Below are 23,242 nucleotides of genomic sequence, written 5' to 3'. Positions count from 1 at the left end.
CGCTCAGTCAACCATCATCAGGACACCAACCAACCAGATCCACATCCTGCAAGCCTCCTGTTTCCAGGTCACTGAGAGGGCAAGTAGAGGACCCATCTCAGTCAAGGAAAGTCAATACACTGACATAATAATACAATATGTCAGGCCTCCCCAGACCTAGCTTTGGAGAGCCACAGGGGCTGCTGGGGACCCCAACCCTGGTCCTGGGGAGCCACAGGGTTTACCAGGGTGCTTAACCTTGTTCCTGAAGAGCTGCAAAAGCTGTAGATTTTACAAGATGCATTACAAGATGATAAACAAAAGTGCATATAATAACAGCCAACAGTTTTTATTTGATTGAGTTGTTTCCTCAATCTTGACACTAATAACCATACCCGCTGACATTTTCAATAACACCTGCGAGCGTGTTGAAAAGAAGGAGAACAAAGTGGTTTTGTGTACTGCTGTATCCGAAGGGCCCTGCCCGCGTACACTTTGAGGGTTTTAGTATCTGAGGAAGGCAGTGAGTCTGAGCGGTGGCGCCCATGTGCTGCTAAAGAATCTCGATGAGGACACGGCACGCATCAGCATCTGACACACAGACGCGCCAGAGACACGGCTGTAGCTGGCTCAGCAAAGCAGCTCATTCACGCAGGACAAATGACCAGCAATGCGTTTGGCAGTGGGACAGCATTCCTTTCAGGAAGGCAGACTGAAGAGTCTGTCAGTTGCACTGGAGTAAAGCTGGTCCATTATTGTCATCTACGAACCTTGAACAAGCTATTAAAGGCAAATAAATGAAGTTTTGTATTTTTCGTACAGTTCTTGAAAAATGATCTAAAAGTAACGTGAGTGTTTTCTGTCTGCTCACAGACTCTGCTTGTCTCACTGTACTGTATGTCACAGCTTGATATGGATATCTCTCGACAGGCCGGCTCCTTGCAGCCGCATCCACATTCTGCAGCCCCAGCTCACTTTCCCCAGCTCCCCAGACTCTCGACCCCCTCCCGGGGAGAGTTTGCTTTCGCAAGCAGCAGAACCCCAGCAGTGTGTAGGGCTGCTCCGGAGCAGCGCCCAGGCCTGCCCCCTGTCCCGCACAGACCGCCACGAAGCAGGACGAGACAGAGAGGAGGAGAGGACTGAGAGACGAGGAGAGAGAGGATGGAGAGCGGAAGTGAGAGAGGAATGAGAGAGGAGAAGACTGAGGAGGCAGAAAAGATAGAGATTAGGATGGAAAGAGGAGGAGAGAGGACTGAGAGAGGAGGAGAGAGAGGAATGACAGCAGGAGAGAGGACGGAGAGAGGAGAAGAGAGGAGTGAGATTGGAGGCGGATACTGAGAAAGAGGAAGAGGGGGGAGAGTGAGGAGTGTGGAGGGGAAATACCGCTACATCATGGATTTGGTGACAACCCAGCCGAATAACCTCTGCCAAGAATCCCCCTTCCAACCCCCCACCCCCACCCCGACTCCCACCCTCTCTGACTGCTGCTCTGTCTGCTTCCAGACCTCAAGCAGAAGCTCAGAGAATGCTAAAAAATCCCAAAAAATGATTTCGGTGCTCACACACCCACACCACACACACCCTTTACATTCATGTCCACCTCTGAAGTGACACAAAAAATTAGCCTACGTTTCATTACTATTAGATTTAGTCTACTTAGAGGACTGACAGAAAATATGACCCCTTCTTTAGCTAAAATAGCTTCCAGTGTATTAAATAACCATCTCAGAGTGCTGATCTAGGATCAGTTTGTCTATTTAACCCATAATGGATGAGGATGGGATATTGACGGGAAAACTGATCCTGGATCAGCACGCATACTCAGAGACGTTTTATGAATATGGGTCCTGTTCCTCTGCGGAAAAGCATGATATATTTGCGTATAACACTTAAACCACATACCCGGCAGGTATTACAAGCATGACTGTCATCCCCCACTGGTAAAAATAGAAAGAACACCAGCATCAAAACAGCATTGAACCAACAGGCATTATTAAGCATGTACGCAGATATCTCACCCATTCTAAACCAACAGCAAGGATTAGCCTACTCCTTAAACAGAGCAGGACAGACATTCCTTAACCTGTCCTTCTACGGTACATGGGCCTATAATATATTTAATGAGATGCAGGCTCAAGCCTAGATCTGTGTTTCTACGGTGCATGTACCTAAATGATCTCTAATGGGATCCAGGCTAAAGATGTTGGACTGAGGAACATGAGCTGTGCATGTAAATGGTTTAGTTTCTTTTCTTCATATTGAAGCTCACACTAGAGTTAATGCAATAGCCCAGCTAATGCAGGAAATCCATGTAGGAGAGAATCTGAAAGCAGTGGGTCAATATCACCGGTTTAAACCAATCCTTTGCTGGGTTTTTTTTTTTTTTTTTGTATGCCTGTGTATCTGGTAACTCGGTTCGTTGTTTTTTTTATTGTGTAGCACTGCTGGTGCCAAATCAATTTCCTCCTTTGGGAATCAATAAAGGACTGACTCACTCAATCACTAATTCAGCATTACATTTTTTTACAGAGATGGACAGACTTCATAGAATGGACTGCATTCATATAGCGCATTTATCCAAAGCGCTTTACAATTTATGCCTCTCATTCACCAGAGCAATTAGGGGTTAGGTGTCTTGCTCAGGGACACTTCGACATGCCCAGGGCGGGGGATCGAACTGGCAACCCTCCGACTGCCAGACAACCGCTCTTACCTCCTGAGCTATGTCGCCCCCACATAGAAACGCAGCTTCCTTGGGTAAGCATCTCACAAATACGTACATACAGTATATGTCATGTTGCATACATATTCCCAGAATTCAGAATCAGTGTGTAAGCTGATAAGTGTTCATGAGCATTCATAAGCATGCACGCAGGGAAAAGCTACCCCCTGTTAGGAAGAGAAAATGTAAGGAACCGTGGTGCTGGCAGTGAACCCTGCTGCGTGACAGGCACCAGCCCGCAGTAGACCCTTGCCGTACACGTCTTATCCCCCGCCTCGGATTTTAAAATGCGTTTTGTATCCATGGCGATGATCTCTGCTGCCAACCCGGAACTAGCCAGCACTCACGGCTGGAAGGCAGACTGTTTTGAGCCCAGTTCGTGTCTCTAGGTGGGGCTGGCAGTCCACTGGGACCCCGGCGCCTCCGCCCTGCCTTTGTCTTGCTGCCACCCCCCACCCCCCGATCCCCATCCCCATCCCCCACCTCCCCCCCCCCAGCCTTGACCTTATTCTGAATCACCATTTCTCAAATCACGCGCACGACATCGTGTGCTGCTCGCACAGACACAGAAGCGCTGTGGCCGAGCGTTTTAGCATCCAGCAGACTCTCACTGCAGTCTCTGGGGCTCTCAGAAGGGAATCAGATTATAATGGGAAAACTATGAACAGGCCGTTTGTTATTCGCACTGAGCTATATTCCCATTAACAAAGGAGACAGAGCAGCGCATATCTCAGGCTCCATATTGCATGTCACAGCTGTACACTGCGTATGAGCACAACCGTATCAGCATAAAACCCACACACAAAGGCGCACACGCAAACATAGCACAGCTCCCCGATTCTGGTTACTAAAAAAAGGGCGTGTGTACAAAACAAGGGACACCAAAAGAAATGTGAGCCCGGATATGTATGCCATACCGAACCTGAAAAGCACAAGATTTGGCTGCAGCCCTTCGGCTTGCAGGCATCGGATGCAGCTTCTTCCGGTGTGTTTACATAGCATAGCTACAGAGAGCAGGAACTGGCAGTCTGCAGTGCGACCCAGCAGTGCTCTACAGGAAGGCGAAACACTGGCTGTCCCCCACGTCTCCATCATACAGAGCCACTCCAACATAACAAGGACTCGTTATGCCACCCTTCTACACACACAAGGGCCACTCGTATCTGCGACATGTATACATCCAACACAACAGAGGGTAGCACACAGATCCTCAACCGTAATGAGCACACGCACAAGTCCATCACTCAGACAAGCACTCTATTCACAGAGCGCAGCAAATTACCCCCCGGGTATCCAAAACAAACTGCAGTGTTTACTTCCCAGACTGAGGTACGCATAATATACTAACAATTGCAATTTTATAGAAGGATAGGATTTTTTTCCAAGACTAATGCAAAAAAATATCATAAAAATTGTCTCCCGTAAATGTCTCACCCTGAGGCAGAGGAACAGGGGCATTTAGATAAGCACAACGATCATGACTGGAAAAGGTATTTTTGGATTGAACATGATTTGAGGTGGGGTCAGAAGGTCAGGCAGGTAGAAGCAACAGGACGTGACTCACCTGGAAAGGTGTGGGGGTTGGGCGACCCTCTCTTCAGGCACTTGGAGCACAGGACGTGTACAGAATAATGGAGCCCTGGCCACTCCTGCAGGAGCACGTTCAGCTCCTCCACCAGAGGCGTTATGGCTTGCCAAGCAGTCCAGATATTTGGCAAAGAGGCGTGGCTAGCGATGGACAGGGTCTCGGCCTGCAGCCTGCTCCGGGACGGCCGGTAGCTGACCACCACCGGCACCTTGCCCCGGTAGGCGAAGATCTGGTGCTTCCCGTCGGCGCGCTGCACCACGTGGCTGTTGATCTGCACGCTGTAGCGGGCGAACAGGCCGGGGGGGAACAGGAAAGGGAAGCAGTACTCGATCTGCAGCTGCTCCACGGAGAACAGCTGCCCCGTCAGCGCCGAGCCGCCGTTCACCCAGGCCTCGGCGTGCGGCTCTTCGTTGCTGACGTAGCTGGGGAACTTGTACCAGAGGGTGGCGCCGTTGAGGGGCTTCCCCCGCGGCCTGTTGACGCAGTAGCAGACGCCCATCTTCTCCAGCAGCTCCAGGATGAGGTGCAGGTCCTGCTGAGTCTGGATGAGGGGGCTGAGGAGGAGGCGGATGACGTGGGAGGGGAGCAGGCCGTGGAGCAGGAAGCCCTCCACGTGGTGCTGGAGCTGGCTGGCCCTGGCCTTGTCCCCCCCACCACCGCCACCGCCACCAGCGCCGGCGCCGGCCCCCTGCAGCTTCTCCAGCAGCGCCGCCGAGTCCCTCTGGAAGAAGACGTTGAGGATGGCGATGAAGCGCGGCAGGTTGTGGAAGACGTACTCCTTGAGGGTGGGGCTGTCCTCGAAGTAGAGCAGCTTGCCGCTCTCGTGCAGGTAGGACAGGGCGCTCTGGAGCCGGTCCTCCGTCAGCCCCGCCTGCAGCCCCAGCCGGGCCGAGTCCCACCAGGAGAGCCACAGCTCCCGGGGCTTAAAGTGCAGCTCCTCCAGCGCCTGCCAGGACCGGGGCAGCACGCGGTGCAGGTTGGGGAATATCTCCCGGTGGTCGGCCACCGACGTCAGCTTCTCCCTCAGCCGCCGGACGTTCCGGCAGGCCCCCACGCAGCTGACGCAGAGCACCGGCGACAGGATCTGCAGCCGGTGGTTGAGCAGGTACTGCAGCTGTGACTTCCTGCGCCGCAGGTTCTTGTCGGAGACGCCGTAGAAGAGGACGTGCGGGCTGGCGGCGCGGACGTCGTAGCCCTGCTCCAGCGCCTGGTCCACCTGGCCGGCCACGGCCTGCAGGGCCTCCCTGTCCCTCCGCTCCTGCAGAGCGATCTGCCGGTGGATGTCCAGGCTCTTCTCCTCCACCTCCGCCTCCTCGCACAGGTCGGCGTGCGTGCCCACGAGGCACACCACCGCGTGGGGCACCTTGGCGCCCAGGAGGTGGAGGAAATACCCGACGTGGGCGTAAAATGTTTTTGGCGTGTACGTCTTTAAGTTCACCACCAGGATGTACAGGGCCCCGGGGGACAGGAAGAAGGGCTTTATTAGGTCAAAGTTCGGCCTCCCAGAGAGATCGTAGACAGTAAACGTCAGACTCCGGTCGGCGTCTGCTACCCAGTTAGTCACATCGATCCCCTGATTCCCAAGGGGGACCTGGGTGTCCTGCGGTTTTCCGACGACGCACCGCCTCAGCCCGGTTTTCCCGGCATTCTTCTGTCCCATCAGCACCAGTTTTAACCGGGGCTTCACAGCCGGCTGCGAATGCGCCAGCTCTTTCTGATAGGCAGCTATGTACGGGATGCCTTTCATGCAAACCTCATACGGAGGCTGTATGAGGGGGTTGTCCTTTACTTTCCAGATGTTAACTCTGGCCAGCTTTCCAAAGTTGTCAGGAAGTATCGCAATTTGGTTACCCTGTAAAACAAGCTCCTCCAGCTTCTCCAATTCTACAATCGAGTCAGGCAGATATGTAATTCTGTTATTGTCCAGCCATAAATTAGCAAGCTTACACAGCTGGCCGATCTGCTCCGGGACCAGCGTCAGTTTATTCCTGCTCAGATACAGCTCTTCCAGGCCCGCAATCTGGAAGATGACGAGGGGGAATTCCGCAAAGGCGTTGGAGGACAGGTTGAGCATCTTCAGCCTCTGCATCTTGCCGAAGGACGGTGGCAGGGCTGTCAGGTTGTTACTATCCAGCATCAGGCTCTCCAGGTTGCTGAGGTCACAGAAGGAGTCGGGCAGCGAGGAGATCAGCGTGCCGCTCAACCACAGGATTTTAATGGACCGCAGCTTCCGGATGTCGCTCGGCAGAACCTCAAATCTGTTTCCGGAACAGTCTAGCTCCTCAAGGTCGCCAAGCGCCAGCATCTCCAGGGGGAAGTAGTCCAGCTTGTTGTGGTCCACGTCCAGCGTGCGCAGCCTGCTGAGCTGGGAGAAGGACCTGGGGAAGTCCCGCAGCTCGTTGAAGCTGATGTCCAGCTCCTCCAGGCCCTGCAGCGTGCCAATCTGCGACGGCAGGTACTGGATCTTGTTGTGGCTGAGACACAGCTTCTTCAGCCCCCTCAGGAGGCCTATGTCCTCGGAGAAGTAGCCCAGGCAGTTGTGGCTGAGGTCGAGCTCAGTCAGCTGGCCCAGCTCGAACACGGCTGAGGGCACGGCGGGGAACTTGTTCCGGCGGAGGACGAGGATGCGCAGGTTGGTGAGGGCGGCGCCCAGCCCCTCTGGCAGCTCTTGGAGGGAATTGTTGCCCAGGTTGAGGACCTCGATCTCTCTGATGTTCTCGGGTAGAGTGATCTTCTGGCAGTTTTTGGCGCTCAGGGTGAGCTGTCGCAGGTTACTGCGCAGCTTCCTGGAGCGTACGGCCGCGTCCCTCCACAACCTGGCTGTTTTCAGATTGCTGTCCCTTCCAGCCATGGTTTCGCAGAGAGACCCCACCTCCTCCTTTTCATTGAGGGAAAGCATCTATTATCCTGGCAGCATGGTGCTCTGCTTCCTTGGCTCGCCAATTCGCGCGATCCGCACCATAGCCGTCACAAAGTCAACACTGGCAAAACAAATGCTATCAAAACCAAATCTTGGCGAAAAATCGTAGGTATTTTCCATTGTGTCCGGAAGGCGAATATAAAGCAGCGCAGGCATTTCATGCATGCACTTATTCCGCGGCGCTGAATGCAGAACAACAGAAACCAACCTTACCGCAATTAATGGGTCGATTTTATAAGTCCAAACGGTCCGGTCTGAAAGCAAAGCGGGTTGCCTGGCACCGCCAGCGGGTCCTCCGGTACCACGACATCAACACTATCTGATTTAGATCTGATTGATTCGAGTCAAACAACACACATTCCGCGCACCACCCCGCCTCAGTGCGTGCCTCCGCCTGTGTTCGCAGACTGCAGTTGTAGGTCTCCTCTCTGAGTGTGAGGCTGCAGCGACGCCTCGAAAACACTGCGTCAGAATCCTGATCCCACCTTCCCGAAGCAGAAACAATGAGAGCAGAGGGGGGGAAAGGAGTTGTCATCGTGAAACAAGAATCCTGAAAACCAACTATCCATCCCGTAGTCTTAACAAAATATTACAACAAGAGGCGCATTCGTTTTATTTGTTATTATTTTATTTTAAAGGGAGCATCATTCCTTAATATCCGGATGCTTGGTATAGGAATCGCACAACTCGTCTACTTGAGATAGTCCGCGTCCCAGCGAGCTGTGCATTTTGCTTCTGAAATACATGTCCAGGTCACTACATAAAATGCGAAAAGGACATGTCCTTTAATGATGCCTTACATTTTCAGTGCTAAATACACGACCTCAAAGTGACATATAAATCAGTCACCTAAAGGTTTTTCATAACGACCGTTAGCCTATAGGCTACAGGGGCATATTAATGCTGTGTGCCTGCGTAGTGTCTTGTGTTGTCTTTGAATGGACGAATAAGGAAATTTCCTGAAATCCGTGTTTGTAATATAGCCTATTACTCGGTAAAGAATGATACCGAAACACAAAATGTCTATGCCAATCCCAGCTTTTGTGAGGGAGACGATTGTCCTTTGTGTTAGAAAATACAGTGAGTTTGTCTCCACCCAGCGGAACATCTGTGTTTACGGGGCAAATTGAAACACATTAAACTCAGAAACATCCCGATAGCCTTATCTGTGTCAAAAAACGTTTAGCTGCATTTTAGATGCGTATGTTCCCGCATCTATCCTACTATACTTTATCTGAATACCGAACTCTAGGTTCATTTTTGTAGCTAAGCAAACAGGGCTCATATTTATCCTACCAAATCTGTTTGCCAGAGGAACATGCAATGGAACATCGCATATTTTCTACACAACACTGCAGGCGGACTCGGAGCGCCGGATAGTGGACAATCAAGAGCAGTACAAGCCAGAGCAAACAAAAAATATGACTGACAAAACGCAACAGGAGTTCATTCAGACAGGTTAGTATTTTTTTATTTTGTATTATCTGTTAAATGGGTGTATTCAGATAATGAACAATAACAAACACGTATACTTACATGTAAATGTAACATTTCATATGTGTCATCTTTTTAGACTTAAGGTAAATGGTTTGCAGGGTTTGGGCCAGTTCAAATAAAACCAAAATTCATGGGACAATTCTAATTTAGATCTAATGGCTTTGCGTCGTGCCTAACAACATCATAGTGACCGTTAAATTATTCACGATACAAAACGGCCTCTTGGGTTGTGCTTAATCATGAACTGGAATGTTCAGTATTTGGAATTGGAATTTAATCGTTAAACTGGAGAATATGAAATCACCAGTTCCTTATAGGCCTACTTAAGGACTGGAATTGAGATTTCTCAGTTCTAAAAGGGTTTCAATTGGACAATGCAAAGTCTTGTTTTATATCTATTCTATACATTATTTTGCTATTGATTTATTCTACATCCCCATTTGTCCAGGCAAAGAATATTACTATTTAAACTCCTTTCTCTGACTTGGAGGTAATCATGTGTTGTGTATATAATTCTCACATCTCTAGAATATTGCCAGTGACATCACCTTGTCTCTAGCTCACATTTTATAGATAGTAGTGTCTAATGCTTTAAGGTACTGGTCCAGTGACCATTAGATTTCTGGTCTGAGTCCCAAGTGTTGCTGAAATTCACCAGAGAAAGGAGAGTGCATACCAAGCTAAATATCAAGCTGTGTATCTGAATAGCATGTATAGCTACAAGCTGTTATCTGCAAAACAAACAGTTCACATCTGTAATCTATTTTAGTGCAGTCAAACATTAATCCCTGGTGCTGAAGACAGTGCCAGTTCTGAAAAAGTTTTTATCTTTTATTCTTGCGGCAGAGCCAATCACCAAATGACAAACAGAATTAAACAATTAAGTCAGCTTAATGCAATGCAATAGAATCAAATTAGTGAAGGTGAAGTTTGAAAAACAAACAAAAAACCAAGAGCACTAAAAGGGTAGTTGGCTCTAACAGTAAAATACTGTATTAACAGTATTAAACAATGTATGAATGCAGACGTTTGTAATTATCATTTAAAACCCTTTCAGTCCTATCATACCAGTCGGCCATAAGCAAACTTGATAAGATCAGTGGAGCAAAGTTGAGAACAGGTCTTAAGCTATAAATCCAATGCTGAAAAAGTTTTGCATCTCTTGCTTTGTTTGCTGTTTTAAAAAAATATATGGTGTAGGAGTGCAGTGGCCACTTTGACACGAGTCTCCCATGTGAATGTTCCTTACATATTGTGGTTTACATGCTGTTCCATTTTCAGCCAAAAAATTCAGTTTTCACCAGTACATTTCCTGTGTTCCTTTTTGATTTAAAAAAAATGATGAAAATATATGAAAATATGCAAACTTTCATCTACACTAATACTTAACCCAATACTGCCTGGTGTGTCACAGCAAGAAAAAGTGTTTGCTCTTGTGGTGACAGGTAGTTTGCCTACTGCCTACTGCCTACAGTTGAATTTACACTGTATCCTAAATCAAGGCAACAGAGGAAGCATTGGCTAATGTAAAGTTTTTTTAGAGGTTTATTGGCATAAAAAAGAACAAATCAGACCAAAAAACAGCTCATAATTCCCATTTGTTCATTTGCACAAATTAATATACAAACCCCTACAAGAACACTTGAATCAACTGCATCATTTAGACAACCATAAAATTTAACAATTTATTCCTGGTCAACAACTCAAATTTTTCAAAATAAATATTGAAACAGCATCTGAAGAGAGAGAAATAATTCTAATGGATATTGATACTGGACTAATATTTATGAGTGCATATGAAAAAGGGGGGGGGGGGGGGGGCAACCTTGTAGGGTCATGGGTCATATTCACAACCTCACAGGTATGTGGTTCTTTTCCAGATAGCCAAACAATCTGCCCAATTGTGTACTGAAGGAAATAACCCCACACACACCTTATCCTAAATCCAAAACAGCAGGTCTGGACTACGAAGAGGGAAGCCAGCAGCCTCTCACAGCTCAAAGGTCTTCCTGAGGCAGACCGAGGGCAGGTGGGGGGTGAGGGTTAGGGTACGGATGGGGGTGGGGGTGGGGTGGTAGTGGGGGGGGGTGGGGTTTGTGGTCTGTTCAGAGGTAAACGAGACAGTGAAAGATCAACTTTTTAGTAAAACGAGGAGAAATGTGCAATTAAAAAGTTAAATTTGCAGCACAGAGATATGGCACATTATCCATGGTGGCCAAAAGTAAAGAACATGAACGGACGCGGTCCATGAAACGAGACTGTGGTACTTCAGCGTGTCAGTCAGCTAGTGAAGCTGTCACTCATAGTCACAGTGCTGTGGTATGTGTGTGTGTTAATTTCCACTGCGGTCAGTGTTTCCAAATTTCACACTTCCTGCGCAGGCCCACTCCAGTACAGAGAGCTCAGTACAAACACAGACACAATACTGAACCAGAAATACAAAGAGCAAAGATCACTGCCATACCAAATGTGGAGGGGGGGGTGCAATGTTAAGTTCAAGCTATGCAGAGAGGATAATTTCAAGGGGGGGAAATGAGAGACAATCAAAGACCATCCCCCTTTCTCGGTTTAAGGCCTTGTGGCAGATGTCCCTGACTGTGACATGTAGGTGTGCTTGGGGGCGGGGCTTAGGCAGTGGAAGGGGCTAGTTCCTGCAGCGTGGGTTGTGCGGGGGCGGGGCTCCCTCCACGGGGGCGGAGCTGGGCACGCTCAGCAGCTGGCCGGCGTGCATGCGCTCGTTGGCGCGCAGCTGGCAGCCGTCCTGCAGCATGCGCAGGGCGATGCGGGCGATGTTCCGCGAGTCGTCCAGGCCGCAGTGGGGCCGGCCCTCGTACTGCAGGCCCAGCTTCTCCAGCATGCTGCTCAGCTTAGTGTGGGTCCGGGGAACCTGGCAGGGGAACCATCCACAGCGTCACAATATAAGAAATATATACTACTACTACTACTACTACTACTACTACTAATACTAGTACTATTACTGATGCTAAAGCTACAACAGCTGCTGTTACTACTGCTCCTGCTTGCTACTGTGCTAAAAATTTTTTTTAAATCCAGCACTGTCCACATGCTCATTACCAGCCGCGACGTCGGAGGCTCGAGTCCGACCGCGCGACCTTTGTTGCATGTCTCTCCCACTCTTCCCCGTTCTTCCTGTCTCTCTACACCAGGGGTGTCAAACTCCAGTCCTGGAGGGCCGCAGTGTCTGCTGGTTTTTGGTGTGTTTCAGCGAAAGTCAGTAATTCAAGTCATTGATTGGTTGAAAAGTTCACGCACCTTGTACTCAAAGGCTTAATTACCTGCGGATTAAAAGGAAACCACAAATGCCTGCAGACACTGTGGCCCTCCAGGACTGGAGTTTGACACCCCTGCTCTACACTATCCTGTCCAATAAAGCTGAAAAGCCCATAAAAATATATTTTAAAAAAAATACATTTTAAAAAGTACAGAGGAAGAAGACTATTTGGCCCACAGAGGCTCGTCAGTTAGCTACAGGCTACAGCGGGCCCTTTCAAACCGTCCCCGTTGGCAGAGATTATTCACAAGCGTTTTTTTTTCACAGTGCTGTTCCACAGCGTGTTGCCATGGTATTCCCATCACCCAGACTCGAGCCTCACGCTCGCAGTAGCTCTTGGTGGCACTCTTGGTTTCCGTGCATTTACCTTACACTTCCAAACAAACGTTCACGTTAACCCAATGTGTATGGCTACACTGGCAGGAAGCATTCTTGAGGCAAGCTTTACTGCTGTGAAATGACAGTTTAAAAATTAGTTTTAAAATGAGCTAACTACAAAGCTATATTTAGTAATGTTGATAAACAACATTTTACATTAAGAAGATCAGTTCTTCTTCAGGGATCCATTTACCTACTGATAAGCATTAGTTAGCTACCTATTCACTGACCTGGGGAAATTCTTGTTGTACCTGTGCAAATGCTGAAATTCGCCCTGGTTTATTAAAAGTGGTTTTGTAAAAAAATAATAATGAACATGCACTGTTTAATTGATTGTTCTGACAGCATGTGCCTTTAGAATGTTATCATCCTGTTCAATCCTGCATTAAACTAATCTTTAAAAAAAAAAATTGTGAAATTCTCACTACATGCACCTGTGATTAAATTAATACACTCTACATAAATACAGTACACACACACACACACACACCTCAATCTCATGACTAATGGAGTGAATTAATTTCTTTAGCTGCAGCCCCATCTGTTTTCGCAGTGCTGGACACTAGGGGTGTGCATTTGTATATATTTTGTGTATCTGCATTTGTAGCTTTATCTACACTTGTGATTGAGTAGAAATCATCAGTGGGCATGGTTTCAACTTCAAGGTCCATAAACAACCAAAAAAGCCTGTTATAAACTTTAGTTAAAATCAATGATCTGAGCACTTACCTGTATCTGTGATATTTCTTTTTAGGGTATATAATTTTGGTTTAAATCAACAATGTGAGCACTTGTACCAGCCATATTTTTGTTCTACGGCATAAAATTTTTTGATGATTCTAACGTTCAACTAATGTTGAATAAATCTATCTACAGTTTTAAACATCTCTAATCTGAGCATTACAGAGAAATAGCTCAATACCTGGCCAATAGAAACAGGGGGCATAAATCACCTTGTAGAAGTTCCCGTAGGACTTCCTGATGTTGATCCACTTTTTGGCAAACTGGGGATAGCGAATCCCGCTCACCCGGCACTGGATGTTCAGGAACTTGCTCATGTCCCAGGCCCTAGGAGACAAACACTGAGACTGAGACCGAGACCGAAAAACCTCACCTGTGCTTCTCTACAGCAGACAGAGAAAAACGTCACGCAGCCCAAACCAGAGCAGCAGCCCCCCAGGGGCTGCAGGACTGCAGTAGAGAAGAGCTAAGAGAGGTTCTTTCATTGAATTTTCCTTATTTTAAGACTTTTGGGATGCTGATTTTACGTTTCTTTTTTTAAAACAGTCCCTGTTTCTGTGCTGAATATTTATGCACCCTTCTACAGCGTGAGTAGTAGCAGTAGTTTTAGTGGTCACAGCACCTTCTACAGTATGCCATAGAATTTACAGTAGTTTTAGTACAGTAAAGTAGTGTAGTAGTTTAGTAGTAGCACCAGTTACAGCACAGTAGCAGCAGGAGCAGTAGTAACAGCAGCTGTAGTAGCTTTAGCATCAGTAATAGTACTAGTATTAGTAGTAGTAGTAGAAGCAGGAGAAGCATTATTATTAGTCGTAGCAGTATTAGCATTGGTAGTAGCAGAAGCAATACTAACAGCAATATGAGCATAAGTAGCAGTAGCATTAGTAGCAGTAATAATAGTAGCTTTAGTATTAATCACAGTATGATTAACAAATGGACTGCATTTTATATAGCGCTTTTATGCCTCTCATTCACCCATTCACACACATACTCACACACCAACGGTGAAAGGCTGCCATGCAAGGTACCAATCAGCTCATTGGGAGCAATTAGGGGTTAGGTGTCTTGCTCACGGACACTTCAACACGCCCAGGGTGGGGGATCATGACTGCCAGACAACTGCTCTTACCTCCTGAGCTATTTTGCCCCTATAGTTGTAGTAGTATTAGCACTACTAGTACTAACAGCAGTAGTAAAAGCAGTAGCAGTCATCACAACAGTATTCGTGTTAGCAGCAGAAGCAGGAGCAGTAGCAGTAGTAACAGCAGTAGCTCATAGACGGGTGAGCAGTCGTACCCATCTGTCAGAACAGCGTATTTGTACTTGGTCCCCAGTTCCTTCTCCTGCAGCCAGGCCACGGCCCTTTGCAGAACACTGGAGAAACTGTCTGCTTTATCCACCGTTTCCTACAACGAAAAAGAAAGAACAGCATTCTTTCAGCTTCACGCCAGCCCATCATCAGTGCATTTAACTCCGCGTGTTTCACACAAGCTTCTCCTTATCAGTGTATTTAACTCTGCCTGTTTCACACAAGCTTCTCCTCATCAGTGCATTTAACTCTGCGTGTTTCACACAAGCTTCTCCTTATCAGTGCATTTAACTGTGTGTTTCACACAAGCTTCTCCTGATGAGTGCATTTAACTCTGCGTGTTTCACACAAGCTTCTCCTTATGAGTGCATTTAACTCTGCGTGTTTCACACAAGCTTCTCCTGATGAGTGCATTTAACTCTGCGTGTTTCACACAAGCTTCTCCTGATGAGTGCATTTAACTCTGCGTCTTTCACACAAGCTTCTCCTCATCAGTGCATTTAACTCTGTATGTTTCACACAAGCTTCTCCTCATCAGTGCATTTATCACTGCGTGTTTTAAACACAAGCCGCACAGAGATAAACTGGTATTGATCTTATCGTCTAACTATGGGTGAGATAGCCAAAAAGTGAATTTCCCAAAAAGTTGGACAACCCCTTTAAGTTAATAATTAATAACGAAACCAACAGTTGGTGGAATCTTACTAGACAATTCAGTAATATTAAGCCGTACTTCACGTTCGTAATCAATGCAAAGTGTGACCCGTTTAATGCCTGCCTCTATGCAGGAAAATCAGGAGCCTAATACAACATAAATGGTCATGCTACTTCCGGGATCATACAGTGTTTAGGAGAGCAGGTGCTCCGAGTCTCTGAGTTTGTATCTCAGAGACTTCCCAGCCATGAAAAGCATCATGTCCAAACAGAAGATCTGGCTGTGGGGGCAGAAAGAGGCGGAGGCCAACCTGTGTGATTCCCGTCAGCTGCACACAGAAATCTGAAAGCTGAGAGTTCGTTTCGGGTTTAACGTACTCCTGAAACGAGTCCTCCTGAAAGAGTAAAAAAACAGAATGAGAAAAAAAAACATTCATTCCCCCATACGATTACAAAATCTACAAGCTGCCTCACCTCCAATCATCTGATGAACAAGTCCCGCCCTCTTTCCAGACTTTGTTTCCCCAAACATCCCTTCCTGAGTTGCATCAGATGGGTTTCACAACAAACCTGGCGGGCAGTCTTGTGTACACACTTACTATCTATAGTATAAATATCTGAGTCCCAGGTCAGGAAAACTACAGGCAGGCGAGACGTGCAGCACAGCCCGTAGGATAGCCGACTATCGGCCATTTTGAATTCCCCCCGCGCGGGTGGGGGTTCAATTCCCGCCATGGCGCTGGACACTAAAAGCTGTAGCAAGCACTGTGACCCATATTTGGTAGGCGATTTACTATGTAGCAATACGGCTTTTGACACACTCAGCCTGCCTAGCACTTAGGCTAAACCCAAGCCACACACAGCCTATACACTTATTTCTGCACTTTAGAATGAGTATCTTCCAATGTTTTATTACACGTATTTGCTCGTGGGCCATTAAGGTGCCGAGTAAAAGCTTTGCTTTCTTTTGAAAATTATTTAAATTAATGGGCGTTGCATATCCTGGTGAAATAGGCCTTTGGCTCTTGATTGACGCTAAACCCATGGAGATTACATATATAGTGAAATTACTGAAATGGCCGTGGGCAAAGCATGCAAACCGAAATTAGCATTTTGCAATTTGAAATCAGTGTCAATCCACCACACAGAAACTCAGCTTGGACACATTTCTGTAAAGAAAAAAGCCCTTAGTTTGTGAAACCCATAAATATTTTATTGCATAAGGAAATATAGTGGAATTCTGTGGTACTTTGGAACAACACTCTCAACAGTAGACATTTGGAACATGACATGCCTTTAAAAAATCATAGTCCCAGGACAGGACAGTATCATTTCACTACTTTTTCTGTTGCATTTTTAAACAAGTATAAACTGACATTCTAACTTCTTACTCATCCATTTCAGCCCTTGTTAAACAACACCAATATATTGGCCAAGTAATGCATGAACAGACCAGAAAGTGCGTCTTCGCTGACACGAGGACAGCTGAAACCCAATTTAAAGATCATGCTTAAATAGAGTTCCCTTTCTAAACTTCATGGTATTTCAGTTTTAGTGCTTGTTTTCAATTGGCCCAGAGGTTTTCTGTGTACGATAAAGGATATTTGAAATACCCGTCGGTTTTGCAATTGCTAATATAGGAGGCATCGACAGGTTTATGGTTTTCAGTATCTTCAGTAATAAGAAAGACACAGCGAAAGCAACAAAGCTTTAAAAAACCTGATTAGAGAGGAGGAATAATTACCAGAATACTTACTACTGGCCCTGAGGGACAGATCAGAGTATCCCTGGTGTAAACTATCTAAGTCACAAAGTAGTTGGATGCAACAGGTCAAAATATCTGCCTCATAATGAAGCAGTGGCTGGTCAGAAAGCAAATCGTTTTTTACCTCCATCAAAACCCAAAAGACACATCCAGAAATGGCCGTGATGGATTTTATGACAAAATGCAAGGAAAGAGCAATGAGCACAGAGCAATTTAAACCTTGTGGGTCAATGTGCAGTAATGAGCCCAATGTCTGTCTATCATTGTAGAACTTAACTGTGATGCTTGTTAGTGTCATATGCTGGACAATGACTCATCTGTTTCCCTTAAAAAATTTTAACTACAAACACACTGCACTCCACACAGTAAGTTATGTGTGCGATTGAACCCCCACAGTAAGTTTCACCACACAGTTAACTCACTGCCTGCACTCTGCAACGAGCATGCATCTGTATGAAAGCTCTGGCTGTCTCTTAATCTGTAACACTCAGTGAGCTCCACACATGCTAATATGGCATGACCACCCAGCTACCACCTCTGTGTAAGTCCTTTATATATGCTAATGACAGAATGATGCATACAGAAAAAAATAGCAATGTGCATTCCACTGATAGTAATACCACAGATTCTCCACACTGACATTATTTAGGGTACTGTGCCGGCAACTCAAAGCTTTCAGTTTTGACTCCCATGTGAAGGCAGTGCCAAGGTACTTAACCTTATCGTTTAAGTAAACATTCAGCTGTATAAAAAACGGGTTGTGTGAAGTCCACATCTGGTCCACACAGCCTGAATTAGCCTCTTCAACAAGCGCCTCAAACTCAACAATGAAAAGAAGGCATAGATGGCAATCAGCTGAAGGTAAATTCTGCACTGCTAGGAAGTACCGTTTTACAGATGTCCGGGGGGAACAGCTCATGTAATGTCAGTCACCATGAAGTGTTTAACACAAAGTTTGACACAGTACTGGATAGTGGATATCCTAGTCCATGGATAATCAAATCTGGACCTCAAAACCGAATCCGGTCCTGGTTTTCTTTTCGCCCCCCGTAATTAACAGAACAATGACTGCTACTGATTGGCCAGCCTGTATTCACACCCAATTCTCATGTAAAGGGCAGGTGGAAAACCAGCAGTTCTTGCACCTTGAGGCCCATGATTTGAATAACAGGGCACTGGTCTATAGGTTAATGATGAGCCTAGATGGGCAGAATGGCATGTTCACCTCATTATGTATTCTCATGTTCCAGATGTGCCTATTAGCCTGTTGTCATCATTATGTATTTTTATGCTCTTATGTTCACTGAATGGCCTGTCCTTCATATTATGTATTCTTGAAAGAAAATTCAAAGCATGCAAATATTCACGGCCACGCCCTCCGCCCACTCACAATCTCCAGCGTGTGCGTGTTGACCAGGACCATGGGGAACTCGATGATCTCGTGCAGGAAGTCGGGCGGGTTGTTCTCCTCGCAAGTGGCCTCGAAGTCCACCACGCAGATGTAGTCGTAGTACGTGTCCGTGGGTCCGCCCTCCAGGAGCGCCTGCGTCAGCTTCTGCTTCTTATAGTGGCTCTTCAGCCGCTTCTTCAGCACGTCCTTCACCCCCCTAACGGAGTGACACGGCAACAAATTCTGAACAAAACTCAGCCAACAGACCAGTTTTTCACATTTTTTAGGAGAATGTGGACCATGCCTGTATAAATGGACAGGTCAATGAACAGATTCAGACACTGCATATGCATACCTTAGAAACAAGCCATAGAGACCGTATTTAAATTGTGAAACAAATCGTTATTCTTGCAGTAAATGCAACAGGTGTGGTGTACAGTGTCACACATCTCCTGAGACACCGTTGGGAAATCTATCGTGGTTTTTTTTTTTGCCTTTTCCTTAAATTTGTTTCTTCTTGCAGCGTCTTACCTAGTATCAAGCTTCAACTCGGCCAGTTTTGCACGTAGTTCATCTTTATTCATGCGGTTGATGTGGCCGTTGGCGACAGCAATCTCCTTATACACGGGGTCACTGAACTCGCCTTTGCTGGAGGACGGAGGAGCCTCTACGGGTTCCTTCTGGCCACATCTCCTGTTGCAAGATTTGGCCTGGGGATGGGGGATATTTATACATTTGTTTTGCATTTAGCATACAATTTCGCAGTCTAACAATAAAACAGTCTTTGCTCACGGCCAGTTGCATTTGACACTGGCAGTTTCTCGCCACTGTCAAACAACCGTATGCCATGGGCAGCCTACATTCTGGAAGACTAGTATGACGGGTTTCAACTTTCGTGTCAAGAACTCGGATCAATCGATACATCTATCACGGAGCAGAAATTCCGGCGGTCACAGCACTGTTCCATAATATTCCATAATAACAAAAATCAGTGCAGCACAGCTAGTCAGCTTGCTATATTCATAATCATGCGCAACGTATAATCTACATAAATATAATATGAACTAACCAGGGGCAAACGCTTTTATCAAATAGCATGGGACTGCTTTGGTGGTCAGTCACAGCAAGCCCAGAAAACACAGGCCAGATACTTTAATTGCAGCTTTCTGATGTGTTGGATCAGAAAAATGACGTGATCAGCAATAGTGAACGCCAAACCAGCGGCAGTCTTTCCAGTCTAGCTGGCTAAATGTATTATTAGATGACTAACGTTAGTCAAGACGAGTAACAAAGGCAACATTTGAACAATAGAACATCTACAATAAGTTTCGCTAGACTATCTACTTACAAGAGAATTACTGTCGTCCTCTGGGCTATGAGACGCTTTAACATTTCCATCCTTGTCAAATATATTTTCCTTTTGGTCTTCCATAATAATGTCCACGTAAACGCAATAATAACTAGCTATGTATTAATCTCAGATTTAGCTGACGAGCCAAATAAAATCCTATTTTTTGGGCACACAGGTCCACTTGTTCTTCCCGCCAAGCTAGCGCTTATTTAATAAGCCTCCTAATCCGCGCCTCTTAATCGCTAAATTCTGCCATTTACATGTATTACTCGCCTCTCCAATTTAACATGCTGAAAATACAGATGAAAATATTATATATAGCTAAAATATTCGTCCTTGTCGTTTTCACAGCTAGTTAACGTGTAGTAACATCGTTTAAAATGTAAACAGTGCCAGTTTCCGGTTCCGGTTGATGCACATTGAAATGCGCTTCCAGGTGAGACAACCATCGATGGAAAATGGATCCTAGCCCCTAAAGTATCTGTCCTAGCCACAGTAAATGAGCCCAGCACAAAACAGCTGTTTCTGCAAAATGCGAAGAACATACATACATGTAAATACCATAAAATAAAAGCTGATTGTCTGTACTTGTTCTATATTCATCATATTCATTCAAAAATAACATTACATTAATTACAGCATTTTAAAAACATAAATACATTTTTTATATTTTATTAATAGCTAATTTTATGAATCTGTGAATAGATCAATTTGGCTTAGTGTATTCCTTTAATTTTACACGCATTTTAGTAGCAGCTCAATGTGCATTGTCCAAGTGTGGGTATGGATTGTATCTATTTTCCTTTTGTCTGCAGTTGATAATTAGTACAAAAGAACTAAAATAAAATAAAAACTGAACTGTATTTGAATATCTGCATGAGTAAATGTTTGAATGAATTCTTTGAAAATGACACATGAGCTATACATTACATGGTTCGCTGGTAATAAGGTGGAGCCTGTGGAATTTTGAAGAGTTCAATTTATTCCGCCGTACTTTTGTAAGTAGAAAAATAAATGCAGGCACGTCTTCGTTTCAAAACAGGTAGTTTAATGTAGCAAAGGAACTAGTGGGTCTGTTACCCATGTACAGATAAACAAAGAACCAACAAATGACGGAGACAGTGAATACTTATACCCTGTTCCTTCAAGGAAACAAAGGGCCAAATGGTTATCTTACACATCACAGCCAAGGGGGGGGGGGGGGGGGGGGGGGGGCATTGGGGGCGAAGAAACAAGATGTGGGGGAGTTGGACTGAAGTAGGGGGTAGAGGATATCACACAATGGTACTGCATATCAAAGGGAGACAATTTGACTGGGCAAGGGGGTAAAAGGTCAATTTAACTGGGTGTGGTGGTAAACAATCAATGTTATCTGCAACTGGCCCACTAAAATGTGAGACACCTCAGAGGGGTAAACTGTGGCTCCCATGTTTTCCAACAGAGCGGCCTAATTTCTGATAATGTAACATATCAGCCCCTTCCACCTCTTTCCTTACAGTAGCCTGTGGATTTCCAAAGTAGTGAATTCACTCTTAATCATTTGAGAAAAGCTGTGGTGCCATTGTGTCATGTCTGATCATCATTAACTGGAGTCAGCCTTGACATGAGGCATCTCAGACTACAAACCCTGCCAAATTCCCATGGAAAAAATTAGGTGTGACCCTTCTCAAATTCTTGATGTATTGTGTAACTCAAATCAGACTGCTCCAACAAGCTGGGTTTCCTTTCAGTGACATGTGGGTGAGAAACTCTGCCCCATCAATGAGGGTTTTGGGTAATGATGACAAATTAGGAGAGCAAGAGACTCAGTGTTAACAGGGTTCAGCTCTTTTTGAATCAAACCTTTAGAACATGTAGGAGAATTTTGAGACTCCCCATGAGGGTGATGACATCACATGTTAAAGTTAAGGTATTCCCATCAATGTTGATCAGACTGTTTCCTCCAAACTCTCAAGGCGGCATGATAAAAATATATCACATGTATAACTATACACTCATATAATCAATATGTAATCCAATAAACCTATATCAGTAGTTGCAGCAAAGCTTATGGTAACGCAAGAAACCACAGTATCCACTGTAGAAAAAAAGCAAATGCAGAAGGCTTAAAAAAAACCATACTTACTCAGCAGAAAATTAGTGCCAAATAGACATGCTAGAAAACTAATACTTTACAGTGACCCCTGTGTAACCTGAATACAGTAGAAAAGTACAGGAGGCTATAACTCTGTGAACTTGTATGTGTAATGAAAAAACTACAGACAGCAATGAAGTGGTGTATGCGTAGTGGGAAAGTACAGAGTAAGGGAAAATTGGGGTACCTGTCCACTATGATAAGATTAATTAAGAACAGCATAGAGCCGAAAATCATTTTTTGGGGCACCTGTCCACTATGATAAGATTAATTATTGATACGTTAAGAACATCATAAGGACCGAAAATTATTTTGGTGCCAAGAAAGTCAAGTTGACCCACGAACAGGAAACTGAAACTCCTTACTGTGCCAAAAAGAGCAGATGGCTGGTATTTTTAGAAATGTGTTAAAGGGGGGTTATGGGCACAATTTGTGTATAAAATGTATGCAAAACTGACAGTCGAGGTTCAATTCCCCTGAATTGATCCGGCTTTGTGCACCTGTGCAATAAAGTCTAAACTTTCTGAAGAGCTTGCTGCTGTTGTGTCTTTTCCCTCGTGAAATTGTTTTCTACAGATTGCCGATTGGCGTGGAAGTCTGTTGGTTCCTAGACACAAACATCAGAGGGAATCGCTTGATTCAAGTGGATGCATTAGAATCAGACGTTACTCAGCTCTGCGTGTGTGGACTCAGTAAGTGATTTGGAGGTTTCATGCATACTGAACAAAGCCATGATCCTGAATGTAGGTTAGCGTTGGGACCTTGACATTGTTGGCCATGGCCATGTCTCTCCGATAAAGAACATCCAGGAAATGAGTAAATAACAAGGGCAGTCAGGATTCAGAGTTCTGTGCCAAGAAGCAGATAGTAACCCAAGATAGAACTTGTTCAAGCTCAATTTTGTATTGCACTATATGAAACACCTGACAGTTGACAAGCGACTTCTTCAGTGGATAAAAGTAAATTAACGTGAAGTATTTAATACTACATTCATTTTCCAAAGGAGCAAACACTGCCTCAAATTCATGAAAGGGATTAACACTGGATAACTACAAGGCATTCTTCTGCCAGTAGAACGAGGGCCATAGATGGAAATAAGCAGAAGGTAAATTCCACACAGACATCAGGAAGTATTTCTTCACACAGAGAGTAGTCGCTGCGTGGAATAGCTTGCCAGGTCATGTAGTAGAAGCAGAAACTCTGGGGGTTTCCAAGACCAGGCTTGATATGGCAGTGCCAGATACCATCTAGTTTGTAGGTAAACGGTGAGCACTGGGTACTCTTTAGTGGTAGAAAAATGGTGAGCATTGTTGGACTGAATGGCCTGTTCTCATTAAATTCTCATTTGCTGTCACTGGATTTAAACTTAAGTGCCTGAAGTCTCCAAACCAAGGGTGTCCAATTATCTGAAAATTGATGATATGGTTGCAAGCTTTTATTCTAGCCTAGCTCATCATGAACAAGCTGCTGTATCTACACTGACAATTTTCAGACAAGACAAGACACCCTTTTGACAACAGAA

The 23,242-nt window shown here is 45.5% G+C and overlaps 3 protein-coding genes across 3 annotated transcripts in view; 1 reads left to right on the top strand and 2 right to left on the bottom strand.

Annotated features, from left to right (window-relative positions):
- Nucleotides 1-7,704, bottom strand: part of mfhas1 (malignant fibrous histiocytoma amplified sequence 1) — a 39,633-nt gene extending 31,929 nt beyond the window's left edge. The window contains exon 1 of the mRNA XM_035392150.1: nucleotides 4,266-7,704. Coding sequence (XP_035248041.1) covers nucleotides 4,266-7,188 — 2,923 coding nt within the window. The 5' untranslated portion in view covers nucleotides 7,189-7,704. The remainder of the gene's footprint in view (nucleotides 1-4,265) is intronic.
- Nucleotides 7,705-8,393: 689 nt separating this feature from the next.
- The window catches only part of LOC118213297, a 33,340-nt gene continuing 18,491 nt past the window's right edge, over nucleotides 8,394-23,242 (top strand). The window contains exon 1 of the mRNA XM_035392155.1: nucleotides 8,394-8,667. The gene's annotated coding sequence lies outside the window, so the exon portion shown is untranslated. The remainder of the gene's footprint in view (nucleotides 8,668-23,242) is intronic.
- On the bottom strand, nucleotides 10,229-20,008 carry eri1 (exoribonuclease 1). The gene is made up of 7 exons (XM_035392151.1): nucleotides 19,584-20,008; nucleotides 18,767-18,945; nucleotides 18,236-18,452; nucleotides 15,392-15,475; nucleotides 14,414-14,523; nucleotides 13,330-13,444; nucleotides 10,229-11,593 (listed from the first exon to the last, which is right to left on the bottom strand). The coding sequence occupies exons 1-7, from the start codon at nucleotides 19,665-19,667 to the stop codon at nucleotides 11,351-11,353; spliced, it is 1,032 nt and encodes a 343-aa protein (XP_035248042.1). The 5' UTR covers nucleotides 19,668-20,008; the 3' UTR covers nucleotides 10,229-11,350.

The sequence above is a fragment of the Anguilla anguilla genome, chromosome 14 (genome assembly GCF_013347855.1).
Source record: "Anguilla anguilla isolate fAngAng1 chromosome 14, fAngAng1.pri, whole genome shotgun sequence".
In the NCBI taxonomy this organism is placed as follows: Eukaryota; Metazoa; Chordata; class Actinopteri; order Anguilliformes; family Anguillidae; genus Anguilla; species Anguilla anguilla.
This window is presented reverse-complemented; position numbering and strand designations above follow the sequence as displayed.